The sequence below is a fragment of the Schistocerca serialis genome, chromosome 5 (genome assembly GCF_023864345.2).
Source record: "Schistocerca serialis cubense isolate TAMUIC-IGC-003099 chromosome 5, iqSchSeri2.2, whole genome shotgun sequence".
In the NCBI taxonomy this organism is placed as follows: domain Eukaryota; kingdom Metazoa; phylum Arthropoda; class Insecta; order Orthoptera; family Acrididae; genus Schistocerca; species Schistocerca serialis.
The window spans coordinates 575,222,651-575,250,139 of record NC_064642.1 but is presented as its reverse complement, the minus strand read 5'-3'; the positions used below and the strand labels follow the sequence as shown (position 1 = coordinate 575,250,139).

General features: G+C 44.2%; 1 protein-coding gene across 1 annotated transcript in view; it reads right to left on the bottom strand.

Moving 5' to 3' along the window:
• The window catches only part of LOC126482100 (carboxypeptidase B-like), a 166,674-nt gene that overhangs the window by 18,339 nt on the left and 120,846 nt on the right, over window positions 1-27,489 (bottom strand). Inside the window, 4 exon segments of the mRNA XM_050106076.1 lie at window positions 2,436-2,526; window positions 8,712-8,998; window positions 14,927-15,027; window positions 22,251-22,460. Of these exon segments, the coding sequence (XP_049962033.1) occupies window positions 2,436-2,526; window positions 8,712-8,998; window positions 14,927-15,027; window positions 22,251-22,460 (689 nt within the window).

The window sequence follows — 27,489 nt, the reverse complement described above, 5'->3', positions numbered from 1 at the left end:
CATAGAGGATCCGCATGGGGGATGGGAGGCGTATATGGAAGGCGAGGTGGAGTGCATGACGCTCAAGAATCTGGAGGGACTTATAGAATTTGGGGGGGGGGGGGGGAGGAGGGGGGGCAGATATCCAGGCAGGACTGGCATAACAGAGGATAGGACGTATTAAGGATTTGTAGGTGTGGTGGATTTTGTTTTTGGTTCTATTGTCTATGTTATAAAGTCCATCGCCAAAGTTTCTGTCTGTATGCTCGAACCAGTCTCAGGAAATACTGTAGCGATTTTAATACCGTTTTCACTAACAGATAGCTTGGTTCATGAAGAAGGTTTCCGTATATAATTTATTATCTCTAAGTTATTATGAGGGTGTAATGTATGTATTTTTATGTTCCATAATTAATTGGCGTTTGGAGAGACATCTCCTGGTGTCGACAGGAGTTACAAGCCCGTCAGCTGGAGAGGAGGCCGCATCCGGCTGGGAAAAAGCAAACTAACTGCCGCCGTAAATCCAGAGAGTAGCGAAACCTGACCAGAATTTATAACTATTCTAATCTAGCTGACAAGCGTGGCTTTGCCTGGGTATTGATTTCGTCAGTTTTCTATTATAAACGTTAACAAAAAAAAATTGAGCTTGTAGTGAAGAATCGAAAAAAATTCATTTCCTCATATTTGCGAAAATATCTTTGAAATTATGAAACAGCCGTGCAAGAAAATATGAATAACGCAGAAATCCTAAAATGCAGTATCCAAATTAATAAACGTGATCCCGGAGAGCTTCTGTACACTGACCGCAGCTGCTTTGCCTGTCTCCAATGCGATTTTGTAAACGTCTGTCTCCATGTCAACGTCTTTTCATAGCTCTATAGACGGCTATTGCTTCCTAAAGCCATTTGCGCTTCGCAGTTGAAAGCTGCTAGAAACACTGTCAGGTGTCAGGGATTTCTTGACTGATTGTAGATGTGTCTTAACAATAAGGGATAAATGTATTAACATTTCACACGTAATACGGCATTGTTTCACGTTTATCACGTCATATCTCTTGTACTACGACTCGTACATTGATATAATTTTGTAGATACATTCAGCAGTATATGTGGATACCGTCTGCAAAGTAAGTTGCGGATTAAGTTAATAGCAAAGAGGTAATAAATTTAAACGTCATGCATGATTCGGCAGTTTTCACGCATCTCAATGCTTACATCGCCGTATCTCCTGAACTGTAATAGGTAGGCGGTTATTACCCCCATAGCGATTGTTGCTTGACGGTAAAGGATATGTGTACCTAGTTTGGTTGAAATCGGTCGAGTGTTTGAGGAGGGCATGCGGAACACATATACATACATAACTACTTTTTTATTGTACAGCGTTTCCCACATGAAGCCAATACGCTTCGTGTACTGGCTAACTATTTCTATTGTGAAGTGGCAACACTGTCTCGAAAGTTGGCTCCACTGCACTTTAGCAGAAAATTAAGTGCAGGTAACTAAGTGTTTCTTTAGTTAGTTCGTTATTACTTGAATATCGGGCGTGAGGAGTACCGGGCTTACGTGGGGCATATGTATGGATTAAAGTCCCCCGACACGTATCTATGTCGCTAAGTGAAGGCTCGCTGTCGGGCCGTAGATACTTCATGCTACCCTTGCGAAGGCGGGGCGGATCTCTATCTGTTATTATTAAAGTATTCTCCTTGTCGCTGGACGAGATATTGAATTTAATTTTTCAATTATCGAAGTACCAACGCTAACTTTTTCTGCTTGGTAATGCGATTTTCCTAAAGGTAGCGTTGGAGTCGGAATTGTTTACTGGAGGGTTGTTGAGAGTTTTCGTGATTAAGAAAAACTGTTCCTTCCAATTTAATTTCTCCCATAGGTGTCTACAAATGATTGCGAAGTAACTGCAGTTTGAAAGTAGACCTTAAACAAAACATCAGGAACGAATAATTTACAAGTGTATTTATTGTCGAGATGCATCTCCGAAACTCCTGTACGAAGTACGTTCGTAATGTTTCTTAGACTTTTTTGTCCAGCGTATTTGTGTAGATTCAGGCATGCCGTTAGAAAATTGTTTTGAAATTCAAAGAAGCTAGCAATCGATCAGCGTTTGCGCACGAATGACATCCACTTTCTACCTAATTAAATCTAATGCAGTTTGCGTGAACAGGCGAAAAAAGCGATATCGCTTGGCTACAAAATAGGCGATAGTTGACTGGATTCACGGCCCTCAAGCATCTCAGAGTAGTTGTACGGAGCGACACAACACAAGATGCGAACACTGGCAAGTATATTTATTGGATCGTACAAAGAAAAAGGAAAACGTAGCGCAATTCCGTGATCAGTATGAGCAAACTGTTCAGCTGTTCGCTGTAAAGTCAGTGTTCAGTATGTACGAATCTAATACAATGCAATCGACGTTTAGTATGTAAAAGACAACTGCTTCCTTACCATTCCAGTGGAAGTCAAAGTTTCTGTTGCCGTCCACTCCCGGGCAATCAGGAGATGTTGTTGTTGATCGGGTCCTCCTCCACATACGCTCCTGCGAAAAACAAAAGTATATATCAGTAATGGTGTCACCTGTGGGCGTCTTCGCCTAAGTAAAAGTGCAGACGGCAAGGTTTTATGAGCTTCCACGTATCGACAGTATCATTACAACCAAATTTTAAAGCACTAGCCAGCGGCTTGTAATTGCTCCACAGATGTAAGGAAGAAAATATTTAGACCACCTTAGGTTAGTTTTATATTAAAAACTGATTGTTATCAAAATTAAATGGAAATTACACTTACATTATCTGAAAAAACATACTTTGGGGTAGGACACGCCTACTGCCCATACAGATGCGGGTGAGGATGAAAAGGAACTGACAAAGAAGATTAACTCAGGAACTTCTGTAGTAATTGCAAAAAAATTTGTATTATTTGTGCAAAAATACTGTGGAAGTACACCCGCAGCGGTGGAGTTGAGGGTGAGGGGCCATGTCATGCAGGTAAATTCGACAGCGACCCATATTAGTATCTAATCCATAGTTTTCGGGGTCACTGGGCTCAATGGTGACAGGTCCCTAGGAGAGGGGGAGGGGTAGGGGTATAAAGATAGCCACGTATCAGCGTACCTCGGTAAAACCTGAAGAAACTTTTTTGCCATACTTCCTATGTGGAAAAAATTATTTGACAGGAAGACACCCCTATCATCCCTACGGCTGAGGGTGAAGCTGAAAATGTGTGACACGGAAACGTAACACAGAAACTCCTGGAGCATATTTAGTAAACATGGTGTCCCGCAAATGTAGTGACAAATTTCGAGGAGTTGTATAGGGTGTCTTGAGGAATAAGTCCAGGATAGGAGCCTGTGTCTGGAAACGTCACCCAACAACGCTACAGAGCGGCGAAGTTACAGGCGCCTGGTACTGAGCAGAAAACGTCACTTGGTACGCTGGTGAACAGTATGCGGAACGTCTCGCATCTACATATACGTGATTACTCTTCTATTCACAATAAAGTGCCTGGCAGAGGGTTCAATGAACCCCCTTCTAGCTCTCTCTACCATTTCACTCTCAAACAGCGAGCCGGAAAAACGAAACCTTAAATTTTTCTGTGCGAGCCCTGATTTCTCTTACTTTATCGTGATGATCACATCTCCCTATGTAGATGGGTGCCAATAGAATGTTTTCGCGATCGGAGAAGAAAACTGGGATAGAAATTTCATGAGAAGGTCCCGTCGCAATTTGTTTTAATGATTGCCACTCCAATTCACGTATCATGTCTGTGGCACTACCTCCCCTATTTCGCGACTGTACAAAACGAGTCGTCCTTCTTCTCCGTCAGCCCCACCTGATGCGGATCCCACACCGCGCATCAATATTCCAAAATAGGGCAGTCACGCGTGGTGTAAGCACTCTCTTTAGTAGACCTGTTGCACCTTCTAAGTGTTCTGCCGGTGAATCGCTGTCTTTGGTTTGCCCTATCCACAACATTATCTGTGAGATCGTTCCATTTTAGGTTATTTGTAATTGTAATCCCTAAGTATTTAGTTAAATTTACAGCCTTCAGAATTGTGTGAGTTGACGCGTTATAGAAATTTAGCGGATTTCTTTTAGTACTCATGTGAATAACTTCACACTTTTCTTTATTCACGGTCAATTGCCACTTTTCGCACAATACCGATATCTTATCTAAATGATTTTGCAACTCGTTTTGGTCATCTGATGACTTTACAAGACGGTAAATGACAGCATAACCTGCAAATAATCTAAGACAGCTAATCAGATTGTCTCCTATGTCGTTAATATAGATCAGGAACAAAAGAGGGCCTAAAACACCTCCTTGGGGAACGCTGGATATTACTTCTGTTTTACTACATGGCTTTCCGTCTATTACTACGAACTGTGATCTTTCTGAGAGGAAATCACAAATTCACTTGCACAACTGAAGCGATATTCCATAGGGCGTAGTTTGGTTAGAAGACGCTTGTAAGGAATGGTGTCGAAAGCCTTCTGGAAATCTAAATATATGGAACCAATTTGACATCACCTGTCGATATCACTCATTACTTCATTAGTATAGAGAGCTAGTTGTGTTTCACAAGAACGATATCTTCTGAGTCCGTGCAGGCTATGTGTCAATAAATCATTTTCTTCGATGTACTTCATAATGTTCGAACACAGTATACATTCCAAAACTCTACTGCAAATCGACATTAATGACATGGGCCTGTAATTCAGGCCGAGCAGTTCTAGACGCTACAGTTTGGAACCGCGCGACCGCTACGGTCACAGGTTAGAATCTTGCCTCGGGCATGGATGTGTGTGATGTGCTTAGGTTAATTAGGTTTAAGTAGTTCTAAGTTCTAGGGGACTGATGACCACAGCAGTTAAATCCCATAGCGCTCAGAGCCATTTGAACCATTTTGAAGGAGTGAAGACAGTCTCTTAAAAAGGTGTTTAGAGCATTTTATCAGCTTTTTTAAATAGATATACTTGGCTCTTCTTTCTTGTAGTTGTAGATGTTACGGTATTCAGCCTAACAGTAACTGCCTTGTGGTCGCTAATCCCTGTATTCGTCACGCTACTCCCTATTTGTTCAGTATTATTTGTTGCTAAGAGGTCAAGTATGCATTCGCAACAATTTACACGCCGAGTCGGCTCATGAACTAATTGCCCAAAATAATTTTCTGAGAAAGCATTCAGTACAATTCCGGATAACGTTTTATGCTCGGGTAAGGGAAATACGGAGAAGGAAATCGGCCGTGCCCATTCAAAGGGGCCGTCCCGGCATTTGCCTGAAACGATTTAATGAAATCATGGAAAGCCGAAACCTAATGGCCGGACGCGGGTTTGACCCGTCGTCCTCCCGAATGCTGTAGCGAACTGACGACTGATAATTGTAGCACTTCCGAAATGCCTCTGCCGCAGCCGCTTCACGGGCTCTGCAATGTGTGGAGGAGCGCCATCTTGGATAAAAATGATTCTACCCACATATGGACACTGTTTAAGAGACAAAGAGGGGAGGGAGGGGAGAAGGCTGGGTTGGCAAGGGGGGAGGGGGGGAGGCTGTCGGTGTGCAGAAGACTCTAACAGCGTCGGATCAACTGGTTTCCTCCCTCTGGCACACTGCACTTCAAAAAAACTTGTCGTTTCGAATTTTGTAATCATTTTCTCCAGACTCTTAGCATAAATGGGGCAAATGTCTTATATCACGCCCTGGAGCGTCCGAAACTTCTGCAGCTTTATCAGGAGCGCACGATCCTTCATGGACACAGTCAGTTGGGCGTCTCAGAAGCAAAATGAGGAAAAGCCGCGTGCCGCGTGTCTGTTGGTGTGCGTATTCTGGCGCTTACAGCGCCATCTACTGGCCAAATTTTCGTTTTCTTTTTTTCCTTGACGTTTTTCTCTGCGTCAATAATATGCAGTTCAAATTTTACGTCATTCTGAGCAGTGGCTCTCATTCTACACTGTTTTGAAGCTGTCACTTTAATCATGGAAACCCTTTACATTAGGAATGTGTTGACATCAGATTTTATTGTTTAGTTTCCAAGTTTTTACATCATGTGTACTCTGTGGCTGTCAACAGAAATGAGCCATAAGTCTATATTAACACACGGACGTAAAAAAAAATCGCAACCAAAAAAATGATTAATGAAGTTACGGGAATACGTTCGTCTAGGCAACATATGTAAGTGGTTAACCTCGCAAGATCACAGGTTAATGTAAGCGCTAGATGAGCCATTGCAAATGTGAAAAGCTGGTACATTAAAAACCGGTGTAACCGCAATAATGTTCAATGCAAGCGTGCACACGTACATCCATTGTGTTTTACAGGTGTCAGATGTCAGTTTGCGGGATAGTGTCTTATGTCTATTGAATTTGGTTGGTCTATACATGGACAGTTAATGCTGTTTCTGGATGACGCTGTAGTTATCGTGCGTGATGTCCCATATGTGCTCGACTGGAGACAGATATGGTGATTGAACAGGTCAAGGCAACATGTCAACACTCTGTACAGCATGTTGGGTTAAAACAGCGGTACGTGGGCGAGCTCTATCTTGTTGGAAAATGCACTTGGTATGCTGTTTGTGAATGGCAGCAGAACAGGTCGAATCCCAGACTGACGTAAAAATTTGCAGTCAGGGTGTGTGGGATAACCACTAGAGTGCTCCTGCTGTCACACAAAATCGCACCCCAGACCACAACTCCAGATGGTCCAGTGTGTCTAGCAAGCAGACATGTTGGTTTCAGGCCTTCAACTTGCCTCCTTCTAACCAACACACGGCCGTACTGGCACTGAGGCAGAACCACCCCACCTTCCATCCAGACCTCCACGCAGTCCTCCAGTGAGCTCTCGCTTGACACCATTGAAGTCGCAAATGGTGCTGGTTTGGGGGCAGCGGAACGCACGCTACAGGACATCTGGCTCGGAGCTGTCCTTGAAGTAAGCGATTTGTAACAGTTCGTTGTGCCACTGTAGTGACAACTGGTGCTTAAATTACTGCTGAAGATGCAGTACGATGCGGCAAAGCCACACACCGAATACGATGGTCTTCCCGTTCGGTAGTGCCACGTGTCCATCCGGAGCCCGGTCTTCTTGCGACCATACATTCTCTTGACCACCACTGTCAGCATCCACGTGCATTGGCTACAATTCTGTTAAGTCTTTCTGCAGTATCGCAGAAGCAACATCCAGCCACTGGTAGAAACACGCCTGCCAACTTTCGTTTATGTCACACAAGTCCTTCCTGGTGTTGCGATCTTTTTTCCGCCAGTGTACATCCGTTCATACGCAACATTAGGATGTTAGGGCAAGATCCGAACCAAATAGTTGTTCAGAATGTATGTTTTAAACTACGTATTCCGATAAAATGGTGGCCTATAACCCTTTATGCGCTTACCATTTCAATAGTTGCTATGACCTAAGCTGTACTTAGTTATTATAAGTCTGCTGAATGTGTCGGTATAATTGGTTTTATGCTTGAAATGACCTGTGGGCATCGCTAAAAATTAGTGACGTATTGGTTTGAAAAACTATTTGGCGGTGTTCCCTATTTATTCCTTGTGCTGCGGATTTACAGTAGCCTTTACTTACGTTTTCTCGTTCTCATTGCTGAATCGAGAATGTTACCACATTGCTGTGGCTTTCACTCACTTTTCACTGACATTTACCTTTCAGGTAGGCTGCCGACAGTCGTTTGTTCTACTGTCTTGTTTTCGATTGACGGCCGCGAAATTCGCGTGCGTGCACTCGAGTTTATTCTCTGTTGTTTGTTTGTTAGTTTACAGCATTGCAAAATACAGCACGATCAATGACGACTTTGTCGCCCCATATGATAGCTTTTATGATAATCTTCGCTATTCTTGATGAATGATAGAGATGATTATCGTGTTTTACCGTTCTAAATCCCCAACACAATCTATAAATAGTAAACCACACCAAACGGTTTTCTAAATCAAACCCTCAACGAAATATTACTGATGCCCACGATTCACTTTAGCCATAAAAACAAACCAATACATTCAGCAGGCAAATAATCAGAGCTCAAGACAGTTGAACTGCAGCAATGATAAACTTCGAAAAGGGGCATCTACCAATATTTCACCGTTTAGACGTTATATTCTCGACAAAAACTTAACTCACGTGTGGCTCAGAAGCTGTGGATCATTTTTGTTGAAAGTCACACCCCACCCACAGCATAAAAAAGGTAAACATTATTTGTGATCTAAACAACGTCAAAATCTGATGTCCACATGTCCCTGCATTGGACTCGCATTCGGGAGGACGACGGTTCAATCCCGCGTCCGCCCATCTTGATTTAGGTTTTCCGTGATTTCCCTAAATCACTCCAGGCAAATGCCGGGATGGTTCCTCTGAAAGGGCACGGCCGACTTCCTTCCCCATCCTTCCCTAATCCGATGAGACCGATGACCACGCTGTCTGGTCTCCTTCCCCAAACAACCAACCAATCACATGTCCCTAACCTGCGTAAAATTTGTATCTTTGTATTTCACAAGCATTAAAGAAAATACGCACTGAAGATGCCACAACTGCAGTGAAACATGTTTGGGGACTGAACAAAGCGATAATTCTGCTCTTCCAAGAAAGCACACCCTCTGTAATTCATTAATAAAACGGTAATTAAACAGTGTCATTAGAACTGAGTGGCTTTGTTGGAATACAGTTCCTCTATAAATAGCAGCCCTAGGATAGATATGAAGATAGCCAAGCAGTCATTACGTTTGTGAATGTGTACTCGTATCCATCGGGGTTGAGCACGGGGATGATGTGCCAGTCGACGCTGTCTGTGAGCGCGCTCTCGGCTGCGTTCTCGACCAGCTGGTTGATGACGTAGAGGGCGGCAGCTGGCGCGATCCACTCCCTGGCGTGGATGCCTGCGTCGATCAGGATGACCGGCCTGGAGCCGCCGCCTCCAGAGGATATCTGGATGATATCCAGAGGGCGACCCTCGTACGTCTGTCCGATGCTCTGCACAGTCACCGTACTGGGATAGCTTGATGCCGAATCTGTGAAACCCAAGTCAGAATGTTAGACGGGCGCATTGGTAACCAACGGGATGGCAGACTATGATGGATGCTTGTGCAGTGTACAGTTGTGAGGTTATGGCATTCTGTTTATTGAATGGAAGGGAGGGGGTGAAGCATGGTGCCGAGACGTATACAACTCGATACTCGCTAGGCTACCCGTTTCGAATATCACTAACTGAGCTGACAAGCTAAGTGTCTCCGACTGGAAGGACATACCAGAGTCAGCTGTGTCAGATACTCGTAATGTCGCCGCATAGAAGATGAATACACTATTGGCCATTAAAATTGCTACACCACGAAGATGTACTACAGATGCGAAATTTAACCGACAGGAAGAAGATGCTGTGATATGCAAATGATTAGTTTTTCAGAGCATTCACACAAGGTTGTCGCCGGTGGCGACACCTACAACGAGCTGACATGAGGAAAATTTCCAACCGATTTCTCATACACAAACAGCAGTTGACCGGCGTTGCCTGGTGAAACGTTGTTGTGATGCCTCGTGTAAGGAGGAGAAATGGGTACCATCACGTATGCGACTTTGATAAAGGTCGGATTGTAGCTTATCGCCACTGCGGTTTATCGTATCGCGACATTGCTGCTCGCGTTCGTCGAGATCCAATGACTGTTAGCAGAATATGGAATCGGTGGGTTCAGGAGGGTAATACGGAACGCCGTGCTGGATCCCAACGGCCTCGTATCACTAGCAGTCGAGATGACAGGCATCTTATCCAAATGGCTGTAACTGATCGTGCAGCCATGTCTCGATTCCTGAGTCAACAGATGGGGACGTTTGCAAGACAACAACCATCTGCACGAACAGTTCGACGACGTTTGCAGCAACATGGACTATCAGCTCAGAGACCATGGCTGCGGTTACCCTTGACGCTGCATCACAGACAGGAGCGCCTGCGATGGTGTACTCAACGACGAACCTGGGTGCATGAATGGTAAAACGTCATTTTTTCGGATGAATCCAGTTTCTACTTACAGCAATATGATGGTCGCATCCGTGTTTGGCGACATCGCGGTGAACGCACATTGGAAGCGTGTATTCGTCATCGCCATACTGGCTTATCACCCGGCGTGATGGTATGGGGTGCCACTGGTTACACGTCTCGGTCACCTCTTGTTCGCATTGACGGCACTTTTAACAAAGGACGTTACATTTCAGATGTTTTATGAGCCGTGGCTCTACCCTTCATTCGATCCCTGCAAAACCCTACATTTCAGCAGGATAATGCACGACCGCATGTTGCAGGTCCTGTACGGGTCTTTCTAGATACAGAAAATGTTCGACTGCTGCCCTGGCCAGCACTTTCTCAAGATCTCTCACCAATTGAAAACGTCTGTTCAGTGGTGGCCGAGCAACTGACTCGTCAAAATACGCCAGTCACTACTCTTGATGAACTGTGGTATCGTGCTGAAGCTGCATGGGCAGCTGTACCTGTACACGCCATCCAAGCTCTTTTTGACTCAATGCCCAGGCGTATCAAGGCCGTTGTTACGGCCAGAGGTGGTTATTCTGGGTTCTGATTTCTCAGGATATATGCACCCAAATTGCGTGAAAATGTAATCACATATCAGTTCTAGTATAATATATTTGTCCAATGAATACCCGTTTATCATCTGCATTTCTTCTTGGTGTAGCAATTTTAATGGCCAGTAGTGTACTTAAGGTAAAACTTTGCTAAAAAATCTGTTGATCTGGAACTTTAGGTAACACTCTTCCACTGCTTTAAATGTTGATGGTGAAAATTTCCCCTTTCTTCTGCATTCAACTTGGTTTGAATCTCGAAAGATGGTGGCGACATAATGATTTCAGCAACAAGGGCAGAATCGTCATTTTTTCTATAAACAGATTCGTCGTTTATAAAATGGCGATTGTGGTTTGCTGGGGTATTCAGTACTACGAGTAATAGCAGCAGCTAAATTTTTTACTGAATGGACGAGTCACTTTGAAAGCCATCTTCAACATCAACTATAATTAAACATAATACACAATCAACACATTGAATAAAAAAATCAAATTAATAATGATGTCATAGAACCATATGACGTGGTATTATAGTTAGTTTTGCTGAAGAAAACGTTAGGTAGGAAAGCAAAATAAATAAACACAACAATTATAATTGCCTAACATTGTTAAGTGTTGTTTGGCCCACTACATAAGTCTGAAATTTTCTTTTTATGTCTGCCGTGAATCGATATAGAATAATTCCAAACTCTGTTACATATATGCTCCATCCTCATAAACTGACCCTGTGACAAGATACTTCTCAAACAAAGTTCTGTCTGTACAGTTTTCTTAGAAATTAAATCTATAGCTCTATACAAATCCATAATTTGTAATTTAAGCCACAATATTTCAATTAATAAGTGAATAATAACAAAATAAAGGACATTTGGAAAGCTAAATGAAGTTTCAGAAACTGTAACGTCTCTGAAACTGAAAAGCTTTTAGTCACTGTGTTTTCTTTTATTAAGGGTTGTTTACACTTCTCCTATTGGGTGTAGGCTGGCAGCTAACAAATTAACACTCTGTAGCCATTGCATACTTTAATTTATAATTTAGGTAGGCGAAATATACTACCTAACACAAAAGTTAAGTACAAGAAAACGGTGGAAAAGACGAATTGATACTTCACGGGTTGAGAGGATATGTTATTTAATTTCACTTATTTCCAAGTCGAGGCGAATCTTCAAAGAACTTGGCACTACAAGTCCACATATCTGTATGATGTTGCGCTCCCTCTGGCTAGAATGCAGGCACTAATTCGGTTGGGGAAAGTGTTGTAAACCTGTTGTGTCCTGTTCTGAGGCAAAATAGCCCACAACTACTGTATCTGATCCATGATATCCTTTATACTGACAGAGGAATGGAGTTGACGTCAGAACTGGTCTCCTACATATTTTACTGTGGACAGATCTGATGATCTTGCTGGCCACATGAGTACATCAACATCCCGATGATGGGTCACAGGGACCTCGCCATATGTGGACGAAAACTGTCTCGTCCAAAAATGGCACAACGGTACTGTCGCATGAGAGATAACACGTGATCACACAAGATGTTCCTGACGTTGTGTTATTCTGTCAGAGTTTCCTCACTACTACCAGCCATGAGCTGCAGCTATACTCGGTAACGCCCCACAACATGAGTAACACCTCCGTGTCTCTCCAAAACATTGGATAAATGGCAGCTCTTCCCAGGCGCCCAGCAAACTCGCCCACGATGGTCATGCCCTTCATCAGCAGTCCATGCTTCCCTGTCGCGTCACCACTCCAAACGTAGCCGTTTGTGTCATGGTGTTAACGGCAGCATACGCGTGGGACCGTAATTCTCTAGTCCGGCCGCTGCTGTTATCCTACTGATAGTGTGGAATAACACAGAACGTTGCAGGAAGTCCATTACTTCATCTCGAATGGCAGGAGCAGATGTGAAGGGGTTACGATGTGCTTGGTACACAGTACCTTGATCCACTTTTGTGTTGGTCAGATGTGGTTGACTAGAATCTTGACAACATCTATGTCTGTACTCATCTTCTCGTGCAGACCAACAACGGGCTACTGTCAGGTTCGACTGCCCAACAAATCTTGCCCGATTCGACCAGCTGGTCAAACGGAAACCTCAATGAGGTCCCTTTCGAACTCTGTGAGATGCTGACAATTCTGTCTCACATGAGTACATGATAACTCAGTGGTTTTCACAGTGATCATTCGACATTTAACGTTGTCCGCGTCGTACTAGACTTGGTAACAGCACTAAATACAAACAAAATTACTCTACTCCAGTGGCCATTCTGTCACAGAGAATTGCAGCTCTCATTATTAACATACGCGCCGATGCTGAGTATGTGTGCGAAGTTACATTGACAACCGACCATGTCTTCTGGAAGCTTCACGTTTTCTGTAAGGCAGTGTAGATTATTTTCATGACACAATGATGTGACGTAGATGATATTCCTTAGGAGAACTTCTTGATCAAGGCTCCTAGTAATTGTGGGTAGGGATTGTGATGAGGCAATTATTGCAAAAGATGTTAGATAAAAAAATATGTAGGATGGCCATGTGGAAAGGAAGTGATATTTGGAGTGTAGGTGTCAGGAGAAGAATAGGGTGTCAGCTGGGCGAGGAAAGCGTACTTTTTAAGATTACATTTGAGATGGGATGGGAGGAATAGATTTCAGCCACGAGTTCGTGATATGGAAGGGGATGGCGTTGGAAATTAGACTGGGAGAGGATATGGTGTGTTTTTATGATTACAAAAATGGTTCAAACGGCTCTGAGCACTATGGGACTTAACTTCTGAAGTCATCAGTCAGCTAGAACTTAGAACTACTTAAACCTAACTAACTTAAGGACATCACACACACCCACGCCCGAGGCAGGATTTGAACCTGCGACCGTAGCGGTCGCGCTGGTCCAGACTGTAGCGCCTAGAACCGCTCGGCCACCAGGGTCGGCTTTTAAGAATAATTAGGTTGAGTCGACTGTTGTAGATTCTCAGGTAAAGGCCTTTGGTGCAGAATACTCGGGTGATTCTTGCTGCAATTAGTGCCTAGGGTGTTTGCAGGATTGATGCAGAGGTATCACTGATTATTTCATGGGGTAAAGTTGTTGAGATGAAGTTTCAGATATGAATGTAGTACACTATTGATTGCAGGGAAGCTCATGTTCTCACCATACTGTAGTAGGTATGCAGGAGGGATGAGTTTTGGGACCTCAGCTGTGTATAGGAGTTAAAGGAGTGGTAGTCACAGCGCATTTCCAGCTTCGATTTGTAACAGTGAGACATAGATTTTCGGTTCGAGAAACATTCAAGCATTGTGGGCTGCTCAGCGAGATATGGACAGGGGCATGATGAGTATTCCTAAGGGAGTCAATGGAACAAGCATGCAGAGCAGGAAAAAGACTGCAGTGGAGAGCTTAATTATAACCATACGGAAAAATAAATGGAGCTGGATGACCACGAACTCTCCACGATGGTCTCATTCTTAATAAATAAACCTGTAATGAACACGATACTCTTCTTTAGAGCTTCTCAGTTTCCTCTAGCGGCTCTATATGACACAGATCCCAAACTGACAAGCAATATTATAGTATTGGCCGAACAAGGCCTTAAATCGTTCTGTAAGTAGGAGTCCTCTTTTAGAGAGCTGCTGGAATGGTTGAAAATAATCCATCCCACAATTTGAAATAGTATTTAGGTATGATAACGCCCACCACATTCGAATAAGACCATACGAAATCTTTTTCGGTGGTCCTGATGGATTTGTTGGGGTCCTCCCTACAGTCCCGACGTGCCTCGATGTGATGTTTATCTCAGTGAACGACAAAAAAAGCGCTTGTGTGGTAAGCGTAGGCATTTAACAGCGTAAAAAATGAGGACAGTACAGCCCCGTTAGCACTTTCCAGTTTATTAACCCGCATGACCAGTTACGAGATATTCAGCGCCATTATCAACGTCACGGTGTAAATAAAGCTTTATTCACTCTGTCACGACGTGGCAACATTAAATACAAGAAGATATTTCCTGAACGGGAATTTATGCCTTGCTGTAGCGGTGAACAGACGACTGACAGCAAGCACTGTAACCAAGATGAAACGCTTGGCATACAACAACCATGGTCCATGTTCTCAGCTATCGTCTAGCCGTACGAAATACTGTAATATGAGAAACAGTGTATACGATATTGTAACAGTTTCAAGAGAAATGTTCATCGTAATTAGCAGACAGTCGCAAGCGAATGAGTAAGGATTTTAAAAATTATGTTTAGGTAGCTATGTCCGGTTCATATGTTAGTATTGATCGTACTTAGTCATATAAAATTGTTGTAAATTTTGAACTTCCATCTTTTGGCTGTTACAGGGAGCCACACAATATAATCTTAGCTCTGGCAGTACTCACATCATCGTAGCGTTGGTATTCGGTGAATGATATGCGATCCTCGGGGCTTTTGGGGATGGATCTCACTAGCGTCAGATTTCGCTCCTTTTCTAAGATCCTGAAAATCGACATTGGTAGTACCTGTTCATCATAGAAGTGATTCTATTTATAATATAACGCATCGTTCTCTCAACACAAATAATAATAATAATAATAATAATAATAAGAGTAGTAGTAATAGTAATAATAATAATTAATTTTATTATTATTATTTATGCAAAAACAAGACATTACAATACAATAACGAAGCCAGAATATCTATATGCAAGCGAATGTCTAGCATTAAACTACCTTCATTTTCTTTAGACGTTATCCCGTACTTATTGTTAATGTTAGAGGGTGGCCAGGTGCTATTCGTGTCACCTTCCCTTCGCCCCTAGGACGGAATCTGTGTACCCCAACTGTCTGAATCAAGTCATGTGAAAATGTGAGAACGTTTTCTAAATGTATGCCAATCGTGTAATTGAGGGGGACTTGGGTACCAGCCCAGTATTCGCCTAGTAGGATATGGGAAACCACCTAAAAACCACAGCCACGATGGCCGACACATTGGATCCCGTCGTTAATCCGCTGGGCGAATTAGATCCGGGGCCGGCACGCCTGCCCTAATCCAAGTAGAGGAGTGTAAACAGACGCCGCTATCCGTGCGGCTTGTAGCATTAAAACATATTCTAGATAAATTAGAAATACTAGAAATCCAAATCATCAGGAAAAACTGTGGCATTTTGGAAATTACACAGTAGTGATGAACTTTATCGAAACATCGAAAACATACCAGAACTAATGAGACAGAAAGGTTGGTACGTTTTGGGACATTTATATCGAATACAAGACGTTATATTAACCAAAAACGACCAAATAGTTGTGGGATAAGACGTCTATAAGCTGTATTCATTAAGTAAAAGGGCATTTCGAAAAAAATAATAATATAAGAGGTGAAGAAGCGACAGACAGAGAAGCGTTTAGGAGAAAAGTATCGAATATGAAAGGATTCCAAGCTAGGTGAGTGTGAAAATTGGTGTGAAATGGTCAAAAGACAGGAAGAAAAAACGTAGTGAATAGATGAAAGAGTGCTGAAAGAAAGAACCAAGAGTAAGGAATTGAAATAGCACGTAGTCCTTAGTTGGCACTTCTGAGAAGGAAATAATAGTAATAATTATTATTATTAATATTCGCCCGTACGTTTCTACTGAACCACGCGATGTACGACACAGCACATTTTGAGAGTTTCGTTTTAATTTTTCATTGTACCGATGTCAGTTTAAGACAGGGGTGACAGGAGAGGTGGTGGCGAGAATCGTGGATCTCTAGTCCTTGAGCCAAAGTCCTTCATTAGAATCCATATTTGTCAGCAGTGTCTCGTGAAGTGTTGATGGTGATACGGTGGTCGGATGGGGAGGTTAAGCTTGGGCTTCGCCCTTGGTCCTCTTCGACAAGAGTAGGCTGTGTGACGGCACCGGGTTTCACCCTCCCCCTTCTCTCATCGTTTCTGCGCGAACACGAGGCTACACTACACGCATACTCATTAGTGTCCCCTACACTTAACATACACATTTCCGCACACAGCTCTCGTACTTCAGGAAGGAAAGATGGCTGTAGGCGTGGTTGCATAGAAAACAACTCTCCAATTAGAATGCTGAACCTGTCCTTCGTGGTCTCCCAACAATATATGCAATACGACTATACTTCATTTTCATTGTCTCAGAACCGGCTCTTTCCCGTCCGTCAGGCCCAGACTTTCCATCTCCTTGGGTTTTTATTGCAGCTGGAGTGTCAGCATCACCTGCGGGCTAGGGGTAGCGTACAAATGTTAGTAATCAAGACGTCCTCGGTCCTGGGTTCGAAACGCGCCCTTGCTTAAATTTTGATTAATAATCACCGTTGGCGGCTGGAGACTTCTGGCAAATCACTCTCATTCTGCCAAGGGCCTTTTCAAAGAGGACGGTGGGGTGGACCGGGTTTCAGGGCACTCTCTAGCCCTTGGCGTGGGAAACTACCCCTAGAGGTGGAATAATCAAAGGCATGAGTAAGCAGAAGGCAATGGAAACCACTGCAGTAAAGACAAATAACGTGTACTCACAGGACATGTGGCCTGTAACTGAAAAAGTGACATGATGATCTTTCCATTCGCAAACGATTCCGGAATAGTCCCCCACTCAGATCTCCGGGAGGGGACTGCCGACGGGAACGTGACCATAAGGACAAGATTGAATAATCAACGAAAGTATAACGTTCTATAAATCGGGGCTTGGACTGTCAGAAGGTTCAACGTGGTGGGGAAGCTGAAACATCTGAAAAGGGAAATGCCAAAGCTCAATCTAGATATAGTAAATGAAAAAGAAGAGATAGAGAAAGTATGCGAGGAGACTGAAACGGTAATACAAAGCGTAAAGGTATATGAAATCTAACAGTCGTGGGATACTGGAGTGCAGATGTAGGGGAAGGAGTAGAAGAAGTGGTTACAGGAGTATATGGGCTTTGGACAAGATATTAATAAATTTCAGCTAGTAACAGCGAATCAAGAATCACAAAAGGAGGAGGTGTACTTGGGAAAGGCAGCGTGATACGAGAAAGTTTCTGTTGAATTACATCATGGTCAGAGAGAGATTCCGAAATCAGATACTGAATTGTGATGCATACCTAGGAGAAGATATAGACTCAGATCACAATGAGCAGTGATGAAGAGTAGGCTGAAGTTTAAGAGATTATTCGGGAAGCATCGATACGCAAAGAAGTGGGATACAGAAGTATTAAGGAGTGACGAGGTAGGCTTTAAGTTACCTAAAGCTGTAGATACTGCAATAGGGAATAGCATAATAGGCAGTACAGTTGAAGAGGAATGGACATCTCTATAAAGGGCAGTCACAAAAGTTGGAAACAAAAACATAGGTGCAAAGAAGGTAACTGCAAAGAAACCATGAGTAACAGAAGAAACATTTCATTTCATCGATAGAACAAGGAAATACAAAAATGTTCAGGGAAATTCAGGAATACAGAAATACGAGTCACTGAAGAATGAAATAAGTAGGAAGTGCTGAGAAACTAAGACGAAATAGCTGCATGAAAAATGTGAAGAAATCGAGAAGGAAAAGATTGCCAGAAGGACTCACTCAGCATACAGCAAAGTCAAAACAACATTCGGTGAAATTAAACTCAAGGGTGATAAAATTACCAAATACTTTATGTCAAAATTATATGAAAACCTAAATAATGTTTTTAGAACCCGTGCCGCCAACCGCTCACCACGAAAGTTGGCACGCCCACTAGTGGGTGCGAGGGAGCACGTTGACTGCCACTGACCTGCAGGTTTTACTGTATTATTTAACCTCGCGGTCGGACACTCTTCCTAGAGCCACAGTCGTCGAGGGAGGGAATTTGTGTGAGCATTTGTCAGTGAACGGCTTACACTTTGTTGTGTGCATTATCGTATTTTCACTGTTTGTTTGCCGTATTCTCTCAATTGGAGTTTGGGGGACAGCCCAGCATTAGCGTAAGAGTGGAAAACTGAATAAAAACCACATTCAGGTTGGCCGGCGTACCAGCCCACGGTCGTTAATCGGCGGCACGAATTCGGTTCGGTTCCGGTGCATCTCCCCGTCTCACAAGCTAGCGCACAGTGCGTTACGCTGTACGAGCATGTCCAAGTTCTTTGTGGTAGTCTGAGGGGAAAAGAAAACAAAACAAACGTAGACCCTTCTTGAAATTCTCCTGCCGAAGAACAAAGAGAAAAAGAGTCGAACAGAGAAATCAAAGAAGCCTATGAGAACGCTATAGCGTACGTACTGTGTTTTAGTACACTGTTTACCAAGCTTATCGCTAGAGAAATTACGGCCCAGTGTACTTTTTATCTCCTACCATTTTCAACCTGAACTTTACACTCCAAATTATTGCTGTTCTCAAAGCATCGTATTTAGCTTACTGAGTAAAACAGCACACCGGAACGAGCGCAAAAAATAACGTATAGTAATATTATCTATACATATGTTTCATGATATAGACACAAATCAAATTGAAAGTCAGCACCACTCCCTGGAGTAGCTTAGTGTTCTAACTGCTTGTTTCAGAACCTGTTAACGAATCATGTCATAAACATTAACAATACTGTTTAACTATTGTTGCTATTAGTGGCCACATATCACTGTTGCACATTGTTTGCCTCCTTTCGTACATAAAATTTATTCGCTATGAATTAATATTGTTTCTCAATTTTCCTTTGTTGCTTTAGAAATCATCGTGGGTACAAAGTTATTTCATTTGATGCATGAACGCGACGATTGGACTCAGTGACGTTGTAGACACTCGAAAGTCATCTGTATACAACATAGTTGTGTACATTACGCATATCAAGAACTTTTTTTAAAATGATGAAGTATTTTATAGCTTCTGTGAATATCTCCACCACACCCGCATACTTTCCTGCATTACCAGGTTAACTCCTGATAAATCAAGATATGTCCTCTTAATGAATGCCTTCCTTTAGTTAAAGTTTTCCATAAATTTTGTTTTACCTCAATTTAATTCAGTACATCTTTATTATTTACTCGAGATACCCACCTGATAGTCAGCATTCTTCTACAGCACCGAACAAAACAGATTCTGTTCACCTTTTGTCTGCATCCATCTGAGTTCCTGAAGCATCTCCGCAATACTTGCGTGCTGGTTGAACCTAACGGTAATATATATAGCAACACGCCTCTGAACTGCTTCGATGTTTTGCTTTTAATTCGAATTGGATCTCAAACACTCGAGCAATACTCAAGAATGGATAGCATTGGCGTTCAGTACACTGGCTCCTTCATAGATGAGCTACATTTTCCTAAAGTTCTCCCAATGAACCAAAGTCTATCATTCGCTTTCCCTACCAACGTCCTTACGTGGTCGTTCTATGTGACACCGTTTTGCAACCTCGAAAGATTTAATCGACGTGTCTGTGTCAAGCAACACACTATTAATGTTACATTAAAACTTTACACAATCGATATTCCCACTGATCTGCATTAGTTAACGTTTTTTACATTTAGACCACGCTGTCATTCGTCACACCAACTACACTGGTGTCCAAAATTAATGCAACAGACCGCTATTTCCCCGTCCTGTGTCTAATTAACGATATAATCACATAAACTGTCAACGGATATCTGTGTGTTCGAGTTGTGCACGGAAGATGGCATTTCGGTCGACGGAAAACCTCACCAATGATGAAGTCAGGGCACCTATCAAACGGACTAGTGTTTACCGGGTAGCCCCACTTCCACAATCGCTGTGTACATCGTCACAGACGGTGCAGTATGGCACAGAGAAGACGCCTGCCAGATTCTCTGCGTGGAGGGCCATAGCAAGAATGGAAACAGGACAGTCGCAAATTCATGTAGCCGATGGCTTAACGGGAATCGTTGTGATGTTTCTCGGATGTGGCGACAGTTTATAGAGACCTATACTTTATCCCGAAGATGAGAGCAGGGCCGACACGTGTTTCATCAGAAGGAGAGCACGGTTACTTGGCTGTGAGGGCACGAGTCACTGCCTTAGTACTGCGCAGCAACTGGCCTCGCAGCATCCACATCGTGGCAAACGATGTAGAGAAGGTTTCAACAGGGTGGCCTTTATTGTCGTAGACCTGCTATATGTGTGCTCTGACACGTCTTCACAGAAGAGACCATCAAATGGAGCCGTCTTCATGCCATGTGGCAGTCGAACAGTAGGCCAATGTTCTTTTCACAGATGAGTCCCGATTTGGTGCGGGGAGTGTTTCTCGGCGGATTCGCATCTGAAGGGGAAGTGGAACATGATTTCGAAACCCGAACATTGTGAAAAAGAGACCGATATCGAGGAGGATCGCTAATGGTGTGAGCAGGGATTATGTTGACTACTGGATCACCACTTCATGAAATTTTACGGGTGAATCAGCAAGATTTAATAGCTAACAGGTAAAGTGACGAGACCTTGCAACCTCATGTACGTTTGTTGCGATGTAGTGTGTGTACAGACTTCGTACTGATGGACGGTAATGCTCGACCTCATAGAGCACGAGTGCTTGTTGTTTTCTTGGAAACTGAAGATATTGCACGCATGGAGTGGCCTGCTCGCTCTCCCTATTGGAATTCCACAGAGAATGTCTGGGATACACTAGACGTCAATACCCACCAACCACTCTCCAAGACTTGGGAGCTGCTCCGCAGGAAGAGTGGGCGTTATAACATGACATTGTCGACTTTATTCGTAGAATGCGCCGACGTTGCCAGGCCTGTATTTTTACCAGAGGTGGTCACACCCCACAGTGAGCACCTTAGCCAGTTGTCGGAATTTGTGTGCAAATCTGTTAAGTTGGAAAAAAACGAAGAATATTTTCGTCTACTGGTATGCATTTTGCAGTTGTTTACATTTTCTATGCTTTACGTTGTTTGCACTTTACTACCCCTTTTTACACTGTTTTGTGGCAAAATAAATGCACTCTTTGAAAACTTCCGTTATCGCTTTAATTTTGGACAACAGTGCACACAGAAAGTAACAGCGTTTACATCACACTTTCTGGGGCATTGCAGCGGATGCACCTGTCTCTGACGAGCACTGGCTGGCTCTGAGCACTATGGGATTTAACTTCTAAAGTCATCAGTCCCCTAGAACTTACAACTACTTAAATCTAACTAATCTAAGGACATGACACACATCCATGCCCGAGGCAGGATTCGAACCTGCGACCGTAGCGGTCGCGCGGTTCCAGACTGTATGAGCACTGGCCGTCGAGAATAACTGATCTGTTTACCGTCTCCGTTTCATTTCCATACAGGCCTACCTTCGAAACAATTTTCTTCAGTAAATGCTTCTTAACATTAAATTTATAATCGATGACAACATATTCCTAGCCGGCCGAAGTGGCCGTGCGGTTAAAGGCGCTGCAGTCTGGAACCGCAAGACCGCTACGGTCGCAGGTTCGAATCCTGCCTCGGGCATGGATGTTTGTGATGTCCTTAGGTTAGTTAGATTTAACTAGTTCTAAGTTCTAGGGGACTAATGACCTCAGCAGTTGAGTCCCATAGTGCTCAGAGCCATTTGAACCATTTTTGAACAAATTCCTCTTTTCCAGAAACGCGTTCCTTGCAATAGTCAGTCTGCGTTTTGTTCCCTCTCGATTTCGGTCACCACCAGCTACTTTGCTGTCGAAATAGCAAAACCCGTCTACTACATTCGGTGTATAACTCTTACGTAATTCCCTCAGCATGTATGCTACGTATAGAAGTGATGTGAAATGAAAGAGGCCTATCAAAGAGATTTGAAACTTACTGTTCGAGGTCATCGATGAGGACGTTGTACAGCACTCCTTGCCGATCGAGGAATGCTCGGAAGTGGTCTTGCACGTGGGGCGGCACCCTCACGTCCACGGGGTGGCCGGCACGGTGAGCTCGCGACCAGAAGTCGAGGGCCGGGTGCTCCCGCAGCTGAGACAGCGTCTGCAGCTGCTCCTCCGTGGGCACCAGACGGTAAACTTTGTGTCTGCCACAGAAAGACGACAATTGCCTCGTTATGTTCTTACAAATATCTATTTAAACATATGCATAACTGCGGAGGAACTGCCATATAATAGCGTTTGTGAAGAATGAAGCACCGCAGACGAAATGTACACTGCCGGAAAAAAAATTTATGCGCCTGATGACGCCATATGCCAACTGGGGATAGCGGGTGTACTGATAATAGTTTCAACGTCATCCGCCAATAGACGGTATAGTGGCATGATTACCACAGCGACATCTGTATCTACTCTTTCACAGAGAATGGTCATTGCCAGTCTCAATGCGGTGCAAAGATGTGAAGGAAGCAGACAACTACACTACTGGCCATTAAAATTGCTGCACCACGAATATGACGTGCTACAGACGCGAAATTTAACCGACAGGAAGAAGATGCTGCGATATGCAAATGATTACCTTTTCAGAGCATTCACGCAAGGTTGGCGCCGGTGGCGACACCTACAGCGTGCTGACATGAGGAAAGTTTCCAATCGATTTCACATACACAAACAGCACTTGACCGGCGTTGCCTGGTGAAACGTTGTTGTGATGCCTCTTGTAAGGAGGAGAAATGCGTACCATCACGTGTGCGACTTTGATAAAGGTCGGATTGTAGCCTATCGTGATTGCGGTTTATCGTATCGCGACATTGCTGCTCGCGTTGGTCGAGATCCAGTGATTGTTAGCAGAATATGGAATCGGTGGGTTCAGGAAGGTAATGCGGAACGCCGTGCTGGATCCCAACGGCCTCGTATCACTAGCAGTCGAGATGACAGGCAGCTTATCCCCAAGGCTGTAACGGATCGTGCAGCCACGTCTAGATCCCTGAGTCAACAGATATGGACGTTTCCAAACAACAACCATCTGCACCAAGAGTTCGACGACGTTTACAGCAGCATGGATTATCAGCTCGGGGACCACGGCTGCGGTTACCCTTGACGCTGCATCACAAACAGGAGCGCCTGCGATGGTGTACACAACAAAGAACCTGGGTGCACGAATGGCAAAACGTCATTTTTTCGGATGAATCCAGGTTCTTCTTACAGCAATATGATGGTCGCATCCGTGTTTGGCGACATCGCGGTTTTCGCACATTGGAAGCGTGTATTCGTCATCGCCATACTGGCGTATCACCCGGCGTGATGGTATGGAGTGCCATTGGTTACACGTCTCGGTCACCTCTTGTTCGCATTGACGGCACTTCCAACAGTGGACGTTACATTTCAGATGTGTTAAGACCTGTGGCTCTACCCTTCATTCGATGCCTGCGAAACCCTACATTTCAGCACGATAATGCACGACCGCATGTTGCAGGTCCTGTACGGGCCTTTCTGGTTACAGAAAATGTTCGTTGCTGCCCTGCCCAGCACGTTCTCCAGATCTCTCACAAACTGAAAACGTCTGGTCAATGGTGGCTTAGCAACTGGTTCGTCACAATACCCCAGTCACTGCTCCTGATGAACTGTGGTATCGTGTTGAAGCTGCATGGGCAGCTGTACCTGTACACGCCATCCAAGCTCTGTTTGAGTCAATTCCCAGTTATATCAAGGCCGTTATCACGGCCAGGAGTGGTTGTTATGATTTGATCTGCATTTCTTCTTGGTGTACCAATTTTAATGGCCGGTAGTCTACACCACGGGGAAGGACCTTTGCTTCCTACAGCGAACTGAAAGAGCTTTAAAGGAGTAAAATTGTGGCCTTCCAAATGGCGGGATTGTCCTTTCGGAGAATTGCCACACATGTTGATGTGTTACGTCAGTAGTGCAGCGATGCTGATATCAGTAGTCACGTGACCGTTCTCACACCCGTAGACGAGGTTCTGGACGTCCACACTGCCCAGCCGCCCGCCAGGATCATCATGTTATAAGGACTGCAGTTGCAGATCGTACAGCTACCACAGCTCAGACAAGAAGGCTTGTGAGTCCAGAAGCGTTAACACTAAGTGTTAACGAACCGGTTGTTATCAGTGGGCCTCCGGCCACGCACACCTCTAGCCCGTCTTCCACTCACGCCGCAGCATCGACTAGTGCCGTCAGAGGAGCAGTTGGAAGATGGAATGGCGCGCCGTGGTCTTCAGCGATGAAAGCAGATTCTGCCTGCATGCAAGTCATGGTTGTTTGCGCGTACGACATAGACCTGATGAACGCTATCTTGTTGAGTGAATTCCTCGAAGACACACTGGCCCCACCGCAATTTTAGTGGTGTGGGGCGCGATAAGCTATAGCGCTTGTTCACGTTTGGTGTTTCTGGTTCAAAAAAATGGCTCTGAGCACTATGGAACTCAACTGCTGTGGTCATAAGTCCCCTAGAACTTAGAACTACTTAAACCTAACTAACCTAAGGACATCACACACATCCATGCCCGGGGCAGGATTCGAACCTGCGACCGAAGTGGTCGTGCGATTCCAGACTGTAGCGGCTTTAACCGCTCGGCCACTCCGGCCGGCAGGGTGTTTCTGGAAGAGACGCTAAGCAGCACTCGGTACGTGCAAAATGTTGTTAAACCCGTTCTTTTGCCGTTCTTGCAACACGAAGGTAACGCTCGCCCACACACTTCCTGCGAAACACAACGTGCTCTGCAAGACGTGCAGCAACTTCCCTGGTCAGCACCATCTCCGGACTTGTCTCCAGTCGAGGGGGTCGAGAAGTGGCTCCTGCGACTTGTCAAACAACGACACACACAGAACTAAGAGAACAGGTCGAGCAGCCGTGGTATAGTATATCCTAGGACAGTATTCGCCATCTGTACGATCGACTGGATGCCAGAGTCGGTGCCTGCATAGCTGCCCAGGGAGGCTGCACCACCTAATGACATGGGCGTCTCAGCATTGGTCAATACTTCGTACTTCTGAACCACTTGTGCAACTGATATGTAAATGTAATCATTACATGTACCCCATGTAAATTGTTACAGCTATAAATCTTGGGTGAACTGGAAGCCTCTAAATCGATTTACAATATTTTTCCCAGCAGTGTACATCTGCAATAAATTATATACAGCCCCTTTGACGATTGTATTGACTGAATGGTTCAAATGGCTCTGAGCACTATGGGACTCAACTGCTGTGGTCATTAGTCCCCTAGAACTTAGAACTAGTTAAACCTAACTAACCTAAGAACATCACAAACATCCATGCCCGAGGCAGGATTCGAACCTGCGACCGTAGCGGTCTTGCGGTTCCAGACTGCAGCGCCTTTAACCGCACGGCCACTTCGGCCGGCCTTGTATTGACTGAGCTTGGCGTATAACACTGACCTTCCCCGTCACGCAAAACAGTCTACTGCTGAGCCTGCCCCGTTAGTCCAAGAAGTTTAGTGACTGGATTAATAAAAAGTTTAAAATATGGTTCATATAGTTCTAAGCCCTATGGGACTTAACATCTGAGGTCATCAGTCCCCTAGACTTCGTACTACTTAAACCTAGTTAACCTAAGGACATCACACACATCATTGCCCGAGGCAGGATTCGAACTTGCGACCGTAGCAGCAGCGCGGTTCCGGACTGAAGCACCTAGAATCCCTCGGCCATAGAGGTCGGCAATAAAAGGTTAATATTGTGGTTTTAATGTTTCAGGTGTTCTATATAGTCCCCCCTGACTTGAATAGAACGCGCAGCATGTCCATTCAGCCACCGGATTCTCTAAGAAAAATATTTCATTGGAATATTGTTCAACTCGCATTGGCTTGAATGTCGGTTTTGTCGTCAAAACATCGATCCTTTATGTGAATTTTTACGCTTTGTCGTTTTATGGCAGATTCGAACTGACAACACCAAGTCTCTTCACCCACGGTGAAGTCTTCCAAAACAAGTATCCAAGAGTTATTTTTGTTCGGGAGTCAAGTTGTGCGGGACAACTTTGCACACGTTATTTTTCGTAGAGTATAACTCTAAACAGATAAATCAGGCCGGCTGGAGTGGCCGATCAGTTCTAGGCGCTTCTGTCTGGAACCGCGTGACCGCTACGGTCGCAGGTTCGAATCCTGCCTCAGGCATGGATGTGTGTGATGTCCTTAGGTTAGTTAGGTTTAACTAATTCTAAGTTACAGGTGACAGATGACCTCAGATGTTAAGTCCCACAGTACTCAGAGCCATTTGAACCTGCAAGGAGCCATGGAGGACGAGCCTGATTACTGGGAAGTTATGATGCAGGTTCTGTTTACTTTACTTGTCCATGAGGTGGTTCTGTTGTATCGTATTTACATTATCCCATGAAAGAACGCGTTATGAATCAACGACAGACTCATTCATTAGTCAATGCTGTTCAGAGACATACAGCGCAATACGATGGGGCAGCACCGGTACAATACTTCCCGGTCGCTGGATTGGAAAGGGAGGCTCTATTCCATGCCCTGCGAGGTCACCTGACCTGAATGCCTTTGATTATTCCCTTTGGGGATATCTAAAGTAACATTTGGATATGGAGATGGAATTAGTTGCCAGAAAAGTATCTGCCTGTGATGTGATTCGGAGTACACTAGTGGTGTTTGTCAGGGTGCATCAGAATCTTGCTCGCCGATTTCATGCTTGCATTGAGCTTGATGACCGCCATTTCAGCACATTTTGTAGGATACAGTCCAAATGGTTCGTTCATTGTGTTAATGATGGTATCTGCAGTGAACTAATGTAAATAAAAAAGTACACAGTAACGTTATTTTATTCCTAATATCTCCTTAAAATGGCTTCGCCAGCACCAGGTTGCCTACCTCAAATTGTTCAGTGGAGCATCCTGTATGTCCTGTTAAATCTTTGCTCGCTCTTACGGTAACAGCCTGCATACGGTCGCTGAAAGACAGCCATGCTCAAAAGTATAAGATAAATTAAAGATGTTGCTCCATTGCATTTTGTGACAATGAACAACGTTGACGTACTACGAACGCACTTCCGCTACTTAACGCTGTCTACTGTCTGCACACAACTTGCTGGTCGAATGCGCATCTGTTGTTTACGGTTGTTAGTTCGAGCTGCCACCATACTTACTGCGCTGACGTCGCTTATACGCCACGAATAAAATCAG